The sequence below is a fragment of the Pteropus vampyrus genome, unplaced genomic scaffold (assembly GCF_000151845.1).
Source record: "Pteropus vampyrus isolate Shadow unplaced genomic scaffold, Pvam_2.0 Scaffold6, whole genome shotgun sequence".
NCBI lineage: Eukaryota > Metazoa > Chordata > Mammalia > Chiroptera > Pteropodidae > Pteropus > Pteropus vampyrus.
Window position 1 is genome coordinate 709,221 of NW_011888787.1, and position 9,228 is coordinate 718,448.

General features: G+C 47.4%; 1 protein-coding gene across 1 annotated transcript in view; it reads right to left on the reverse strand.

Annotated features, from left to right (window-relative positions):
• Positions 1 to 255: 255 nt before the first annotated feature.
• The window catches only part of LOC105297794 (chromodomain-helicase-DNA-binding protein 1-like), a 31,658-nt gene continuing 22,685 nt past the window's right edge, over positions 256 to 9,228 (reverse strand). Inside the window, 5 exon segments of the mRNA XM_023535256.1 lie at positions 256 to 786; positions 1,013 to 2,217; positions 3,059 to 3,167; positions 3,872 to 3,986; positions 5,535 to 5,605. Coding sequence (XP_023391024.1) covers positions 2,130 to 2,217; positions 3,059 to 3,167; positions 3,872 to 3,986; positions 5,535 to 5,605 — 383 coding nt within the window. The 3' untranslated portion in view covers positions 256 to 786; positions 1,013 to 2,129.

Here is a 9,228-nt window from a genome sequence, read left to right on the forward strand (position 1 = left end):
CAGTGCAGACACCGTCACCAGCGGGAGCAAAGGCCCAAGTGAGAAACTACAGGATGTTTTGGGGAAATAAGGTAGATTGTGGTGGACAGTAACTAATGCTAGAGTTTATATTTCAGTTAGTAGACAGGAAAACACATTGGCCTAGAAATTGATTAAGGCTCAAAAATGGCTGATTCTAGCATTATCTGAAGAGTTAATTAACTTAACAGAATGTAGTTTAGATTGATGGGGCAAAAAAATTAAACAAATCATAGGTATGTTACAAGGTAAAGTTTATTAAAAATCGAAAAAATATAGAAGATTGTACCTACAGAAAAATTTCCATAGATTCAAGTTCCTCACGATCTCAATAAGCGGGGTTTTGATATTGATGTTTAGGGCACAAACTTCTCTGCGAAGGCTCATTAATGAATAAAATCTTGCACTGTCAACTCTGTCCTGGCCCCCTCAGAGGGGAGGAGGGCGAGATGGCCTCAAAGACTTGCTGTGAAGGAAACAGAACAAAACCCTTGGGATAAACGGAGTAGGTGTCTTCTTTGGTTCTTCCTTCCTAGAGAATGATGCCCGTTGGCGGGAACAGTGACGGGACATACAAGACTGGAACGACTCAGGGAAATACAGCAGGGCGGTGTCTGTGACTGAAGAGCTCAGAGGCAGACACGGGAAGCAGGACGTTGCCAGTGACAGGCGACCCCACACTGACAGGCGAATGTGCTGAGTTTTCTGGTCTCCTCTGCGGCGCTTTGCCCAGCTTACCAGGAGTCAGAGGTTGATGGCCCAGGGCCTCTGTCCAGAGAAAAAGTCCATGTGGCTGGAGCATGGGGACAGAGTAGAGAGATAAAGGAAGGTCTCTCCAGGTACCAAATGAGCTGTGCTCATTTGGGAGTGTTTCCTGCTCTGATCCCTCTCTCTCGGATGCCCCTTTCTCGGATGCCCGGATGCTCCACCCTCAGGAGCAAGTGTGGCTTCTGGACAATCACGTTGTCTTCGCAGCTGCTCGTCCCCCACCTACTTGGACTCAGTCTGCTCTTGAAGGCGCGGCATCTTAGCTGAGGTCAGGGTTCACTACATCCTCCCTCTTTGGAGTTCAATTCTGCTTTTAGCTGTAGGAGAGACCAAAGATGCCAGTCAAGAGGATTTGAGTTCTTACACGTGTCAAGGGCTGGTGGTAAGGGTGGTGGATAGGAGGCAGTAAAACAAGTTTTAGGAGAAAAATATGTAGGAATCACGAATTTAGGGTCTAACAGGTCTTCCACACAGATGCTAAAGCGCAGAAGTTGCCAGGGAGAGTCAGTGCTGGGAGCAGTGCGACCCAGGCCGAAGGCGCTGCCTGCCTTAGGTCCCGGCCCGCGTGTCCCACTGGCCAGGCCCCGCGGTGCGCTGGGCGTCCGGGGCCTCAGGGCCGAGGTCGGCCAGGCTGAGCGGGCTCCACAGAGACCGAGACGTCACGTACAAAGTTTGGAAAGCCCCAGCTTCTATGGTGTCTCCCCCCACCCCGCCCAGGACGCCTTCTCTGGTGGTCTTGGCCCCCTGACCTCCCCATCTCACACTGTGTCCCCGATGTGCCATTTCCATGATTTCCCTTTTTCTTGACGCTGAAGTGAATTTGGTGGGAAGGGGAGAGGAGACCCTGGCTTCTCTGAAGCCACATCTGACAGGCCCCTCGGCCGATGTGTACTCTTCCAGGTCACAGAAGGAGGGGCCCTCCGCTTGGGTGGATCAGGGAGCCCAGGCCTCGGCCTCTGCCCCTCGAACTGCGTCTTCCCACGGCATGAACCGGCTGGAGGAGCCTCCTTCTCCAGGGCCCCCGTCCTGTTTCCTTTCTCCTCCATAAACACGGCCTTTCCCTCTGTGACAAACTTCATCAGACGGGGGGAAGAAAACGCGACTGAGGGAAAAGCAAGCAATGAAAACATTGGAAACAGAAAGTTTATTACTACTCAAACAGCCTGGCAAGCTGTCGCAGGGCCTTCCTGAGTAAGCTGGGCACCTGTGCTCCAGGTACCAAACCAGAGCGACAACATCCAGGAGAACGAAGTCGGAATCTGGAGAAAGATTCCTCGGAGGCCCACCCGACCCCGATTCCTTTTTGGAAGACTCGAGCACAGTCGCTCTGAGCAAGTATCTTCTTAGCTGGCTGCTGAGGGCCGGGTGTGACGCTGGGCCGGTGCGGGCTGGGACGGGAGGGTGGCAGCCTTGTTCCTAGGGAAGTAATATCTGACACGGGTGGTCAAGGAAGGTAACACTGCGCCACCTTAAAGTCACCTGTACTCAGCCCGCTAGTCTAGCTGTCTCGTTTAGTAGTGGCTGAAATGGCCTTGCCAGGACCAGGCTGCCTCACTGCCTCTGACGCTGTGCGTACTCACTACTGCTGCTGGCCGAAGTGCCACAAGTCAATACGGCTACCGTGCAAGCGTCCACGACACGACTTCTCTGCCGAGTTTCTGTCATGATTTAAATACTTTGAAAACCACCAGTGAGTAAATTAATTTCAGTAGCAGCTAAATAAAAAAGAGTTTTCATCTGATTATAGCACGGGGGGTCAACTCAGCTTCTCCTACTGATTTTGGACTCGGTGTGATAGGTCAAACAGTGCCAACTTATACAGCAAAGAGGTCACTGGAAGAAAACACTAGTTCACGCAACTGAGGTTACGTCCTAACGGTCAACGGAATTTCACGCTGCTCCTTACGAATATATTGAATAGGTTTAGAAATAAAGTAGTTCCTTGTTTGTTCACTTGTTTAACTGTTTATTTTAGTGAACGGAGTGAAGTGAACTAGCGAATTAGTCCTTGGCCCGCGGGCCTGAGGACCTCTGCACTAGTGACACGGAACAGATCTACTGCGTTAGCAAATGGCGATCACTCAGCCGAGTCCCCCTCACGTGTCTTTCGATCTAGCTGCTGGCACCGGAAGCGCTTGGATGGATTTGTCTCCACGAGGTAGAAAGCGCTTCTCGGATTTCCTCTCGATAAAGAGGGAAGGAGTGGAAACGCGGCGGAAAGGACTCGGCCTTAGGTTAAATGGTGACGCTGGTGAGGGGGTCAGAAGGATACATGTAGGTTGGGATGCCTCTTGCGGCCAAGTGTTTCCGAATAAGTCGCTCAGTTCCGTACCAGTTAAAGCCTCTCGTGGCGTGGCCGATGCGTGGAAGGTGGACACTCGCTGTCATAAAAAGAAAAGAAGAGGTCATGATGTCTTCATTCATAAAAACTGATGGACGGGCATGGTATCTACACAGGAGAAAAAATCCTTAGTCTCAGTCACTTTGTGGCTTCCAGTGGACAATGTGTGTGTGTGTATATACACACATATCACGAGTGTCCCACTCAAAGCACACAATTACAACGTCAAACGTATTCTGGGACGGGACTGCAACAGGGAAGGAAATAATGCTGTTGCACACAGTATCTGGAAATAAGTAGGTACAACGGAAACAGTATGATCGATGGCCGAGATGGAATGAAAATGAGCAAAGATTCTTTAACGAGCCGATCAGTTCAAACTGAGACGCGCTGGGTTTGCAAACTGCAGTAAACTGGTGTTTGGCAGAGAAGCTGATGTGGGCTGTGCCTCTCCGTGATGGGACACGGGACACAGTGAACAGCACAGTGAACAGCTGCATAGGACGCGCATCGCCCAGAGGATGCGGGTGACGCGGAGAGATCGTGGATGGAGTGACGGGAAAGGACAGGCTTTACGAGCGCCAGGTGACGAGGCGCTTCCCTCCGCCGCCTCGCATCCCGGGGCTTGCCTTCACCCCGTGGACTGACCGGGGTCATGACATGTCTCGTCTCCCCTTAATGATCACATCACAGGCTTGGAAACGGAAACCCATCTAACTCCTGAGCACGAATGGAAGAGCTTACCTTTCTTTTTCTTTGCTGCTAAAAATATCTTCTTCAGGCCCTCTTCTAGGGCTGCCATCTTAATGCCAGACAGGACGTTGGCGCGGTCACGGTGCTGAGCCACGATCAAGGCCAACTAGGAGAAACCGTCACTAATGGTCAACACGGCACGGGATGGCAATGCCGTCGACTGCGTGACCGGGCCTCGGAGGGGGTGTGAGCCGCGCCCCGACAGGCACAGCCCTTCGTGGGTCACCCGGGCTTCAGTCACGCCTCTTCCGAACGCTCTGCCTGAACAGCCTCGTCCTGACAGACCGGTGACTTCGCGCCCCATCGTCACTGTTTTGTTTCACGGTAACTTTCTATCTACTTTCCTTCCTCTTTTAAAGACACATTAAAACCAGAGTGTGGGACATGCTGTCCTTTCCAAATGCTCTCAAGGGTGAAGGACTTTTTCGGAATCTTGGAAAGGCTTTCAGAGGTTCTCACAGCCCACCCAGCCCGCCAGCCGACACTCAAGTCAGCTCCGCAGCCCCCGGGATGGGCAGTCATCCGACCTCTGCTCAGGTGCCCAGTCTCCTGCCCTGTCCTCCCTACGTGGGGCAGAGCTGGACAGAGTGTCACGGCAGCATCCGGGCCTGACACCACTGCAGTCACATTGCAATCACGGCGTTCCACTCGCCGTCACGTTTGCTTGGGTGACTAGATTTTGAGCTTCTTACGCACAATCACCGTGTCATCCTCATTTTTCAGGATTTTAAAAGTGACTAAGTGAATGATTGAACAAGCAGACGCCTCTTTGTTCTGAGGCACGAAGGCCACTGACCTCAAGAAAACGTGCCTCTTTCAGCTTGGTTTCTAAATGTCTCCTGAGTGAATAAGGTTTGGCTCAAAATCTGCATGTGAATTCAGGCCTAGGGACTGTAGTCAATAAAACATCTTACAGGAACCCCAAGTGACAGGCAAGGGGGAAGACACTCAGGATGCAAAAGAAGAATTTTAACACAGGCGGAGGAAATGTGGAAAGGTCTGCTTGCGGCTGGCTAGAAAACAATCTCTTAAAGAACAAATGACGAAACCCTCAGTTTTTGGTCACGTTTTCTTATTCATTCAGTAAACGTTTCTTGAGCACATCCTATGAGCCAGTGAGGCACTGAAGACAAAAATACAAAATTCAACTCCCTGCACTCAGGAGGGGCCTGCGATCTGGGTCAGAGAAAGGAACGAGGATAGCGATGAATGGGGGCGCGGGGGACGGGCGAGTGCTGCTGGAGGTCAGGCCCCCCAACGGTGCCCCCCAAAATGCACGGTGAAGCCCTACCCCTCAGCGCTTGGGCACGTGACCGCGTCGGGAGACCAGGCCAAATGGGGCCTTTCGGGTGGGGCTGATCCGGTCTGACTGGTGTCCTCACAGGAAGAAGAGAGGTGGACACAGACGCCGGGGACGCGCTGGCACGCAGGAAGGAGCACGTGAGGACAGCGTGGCGGCGACCGTCTGCGAGCCACCTCCAGAACCGCGAGAAAGTAAGCCGCCCGGCCTGTGGCACTTCGTGGCAGCCCGAGCCACTCACGGACCGCCCGAGGGGCCAGTGGGGGCAGGAGCAGCTAGCGGGGCGGGGTGGGGGGTGACGGGAGCCGAATTTTAGCTCCAATAAGAGATGGTTTTGTTTTTTTTTTTACTTACCAAATCTTGCCCTTCGTTTCTTGATTCTTTATCGTCGATAGGGAATAAAAGGACACCTCCCAGACTCAGGTCTGAGGCAAAATAAACAGAAGCAACGGAAAGAGCGTTAAGTTCCTTCCAGACTGAACCCCGAGGGGGGCGGTTCCGAGCCCACCTCACACCTGCCTCTCCGAACCCCTCCGGTTCCGAACCCGCCTTCTCACACCCCGACCTCGGTCCCGGCCCTCGCCACGTGCTCGCTGGCTTCACGTAAGCTTTTTTCCTGCTCCATATTTGTCTTACAGTGAGTGGTCCACTATTTAGACTGATTGAACACCCTGACCCCCGGGGACACAAAGGTGACTGCGATGACATCCTCTGTCGGTGCCCTCACCATGGATCTTGATTCACTGTCACCTGTGCCACCGGATGGCGAATCATTCTGCCAGGTGGTATGTTTACTGTTGTCGTGAAGGTGGGCTTGTTGGCCAAAACAGCTCAGTTCTTACAAAAATATCACTCCTGCAGTGGCTGGCACGGTACTGTACACTTAGAAAATAATACTTTTTGAATAGAAATAGAGCAGATTAACATATCGCTTTCCTGCCTTATGTACAAGGTTTTGTAGTATAAAAAAAAAGTTCTTTATTCAGAAACACAAATAGAATCAATAAGGTTGAAAGAAAAATGTCTGTTCCGTGTTTTTAAACGGTATCTGATAAGTTTGGGCTTTCAAGGTAAAATCCACAATTGGAGTAATTCACCTCAACAAACTGGCAATTCAGTTTTTTATTGTTTGTCTGCAGGAACTAAAACCAAGGCGATGAGAGAGCGTCACCTTTTAAAATTCTCTGCAAGCAACGAAAAAGGTACGTTTTCCTGTGAGATTCAGAACAGGTCTCATGCTTCCTGGGCCAGGAGTCAAGGCTCGTGTTCGGCCGCGGAGGACCTGACCGCAGTCTGGAACTCACGCTTAGCGTTAGGTTACGGAGCTGTTTCCACGTTTTCCCCCTACTCTGCATCCAGAAAGCTGAAGTGAGGAATACTGTTAGAAACAGCTTAAGTTTTTATTTTTATTTATTTACTCCCCTCCCCTTTGGCAACCACCTGTTTGTTCTCTGTATCTATGGGTCTGTTTCTGTTTTGTTCTATTGATTCATTTGTTTTGTTTAGATTCCACATATAAGTGAAACCATAAAGTATCTGTCTGTCTTTGACTTACTTCACTAAGCATGATGCCCTCTAGGTCCATCCGTATTGTTGCAGATGGCAAGATTCCATTCTTCTTTATTGCTGAGTAATATTCCACTATATATAGGTACCACATATTCTTTATCTGTTCATCTACTGATGGACACTTAGGGTGATTCTATATCCTATTACTAGTAATGAACGCATGGGTGCAATGAACACAGGGGTGCAAATGCCTCTTTGAATTAGTTTGTTTTCTTCAGATAAACACCCAGAATTGAAATTGCTGGATCATATGGCAGCTCTAGTTTTGGTTTCTGAGGACCTTATACACTGTTTTCCCTGGTGGCTGCACTAATTCACAACCCCACCAACAGTGCACAGGGTTGCCTTTTCTCTCCATCCCCGCCAGCACTCGTTACTCGTTGGTTTACTGATGCTGGCCATGCTGACAGGTGTGAGGTGACTTCTCATTGTGGCTTTACGTTCATTTCCCTGCTGTTTAGTGACGTTGAGCATCTTCTCATGTCTGTTGGCCACCTGTACGACCTCTTTAGAGAAATGTCTATTCAGATCCTCTTCCCATTTTTTCATTAGTTTCTTTTCGGTGAGTTCTTGCTCGAGTTCCTTATGTATTTTGGCTATTAATCCCTGACTGGATGTATCATTGGCAAACATTTCCTCCCATTCAGTAGGTTGTCTTTTTGTTTTGTTGATGCTTTCCTTCGCCATGCAAAAACTTTTTTGAAAGAATCTTGTTTACTTTTTCTTTTGTTTTCCTTGCCCAAGGACATAGCCAAAAAGGAAGATGTCAGAGTTTACTGAATATGTATTTTCTTCTAGAACCTTTAAGGTTTCAGGTCTTACATTTAAGTCTTTAATCCATTTTGAGCTTATTTTTGTATATGGTGTAAGAAAGTGGTCTCGTTTCATTCTTTTGCATGCATCTGTCCAGTTTACCCAACACCACTCATTGAAGAGACTGTCTTTACCCCAATGTATATCCTTGCCTCCTCTGCCATAGATTAACTGACCATATAAGCAAGAATTTATTTCTACGCCGTTGATCTGTATACCTACCTGTTTTTATGCCAATGCCATATTGTTTTGATTAGTGCAGCTTTGTAGTACGGTCTGATATCAGGGAGCATGACACCTCCCACCTTGTTCTTTCTCAAGCTTTTTTGGCTACTCGGGGTCTTTTGTGGTTCCCAATAAAAACTAGGACTAGTTTTAACTCAGAGAATGCCATTGGTATTGTAATAGGGATTGCACTGAATCTATACATTGCTTTAGGTAGTAAGGATTTTAACAGTATTAATCCTTCCAATCCATGAGCAAGGTGTATTCTTGCATTTATTTGTATTTTCTTCAGTTTCTTTCTTCTGTGTCCTATAGTTTTCAGAGTACAGGTCTTTCACCTCTTTGGTTAAATTTATCCCTCGGTATTTTATGCTTTTTGATGCAATTGTAAATGGAACTGTTTTCTTAATTTCTCCTTCTGATCGTTCGTTGTTGGTGCATAAAAACACAATAGGTTTCTGTATATTGATTCTGTATCCTGAAATTTACCGAGCTCATTTATTTGCTCTAAGTTTTTTGGTGGATTCTTACTATTTTCTATATACAGTATCACGCCATTTGCAAAGAATAGCTTTAGTTCGTCCCTTCTGATCTGAATGCCTTTCATTTCGTTGTCTTGTCTGACTGCTGTGGCTAGGACTTCCAATACTATGTTGAACAGAAGTAGTGATACTGGGCATCCTTGTCTTATTCCTGATCTTAGAGGCTTTCAGATTTTCCCTGCCGAGTATGATATTAGCTGTAAATCTGTCATATAGAGCCTTTATTGAGATATGTTCCTTCTGTACCCACTTTGTTGAAAGTTTTTATCATAAAAAGATGTTGAACTTTGTCAAATGCTTTTTCTACATCTACCGAGATGGTCACATGGGTTTCCCTTTATGTCGATGATGTGATGTATCATACTGATGGATTGATGGGTGTTGAACCATATTTGTACCCCTGGAATGAATCTCAGCTGGTTGTGGTATATGATCTGTTTAATGTACTGTTGAATCTGGTTTGCTAATATTTTATTGAGATTTTTTGCAAATTTATTCATCAAGAATATTGTCCTGTAATTTTTTTTTTTTTTTTTTTAGTAATGTCTTTGGTTTTGGTGTCAGGGTAATGCTGGCTGGCTTCTTAGAATGAATTTAGAAGCATTCCTCCCTCTTCAATTTTCTGAAATAGTTTAAGAAGGATAGGTACTCATTCTTTGAATGTTTGGTAGAGTTCACCTGTGAAACCATCTGGTCCTAGACTTCTACTTATTGGGAGTTTTTTGATTACTGCTTCGATTTCATTGTTAGTAATTGGTCTGTTTAGATTTTGTATTTCTTCCTGGTTCAGTCTGGAATGTTATATATACTTCTATAAATTTATCCCTTTCTTCTAGATTATTGAATTTGTTGGCATATAATCATGCACAGTATTCTTCAATGATTCTTTGTATTTCTGT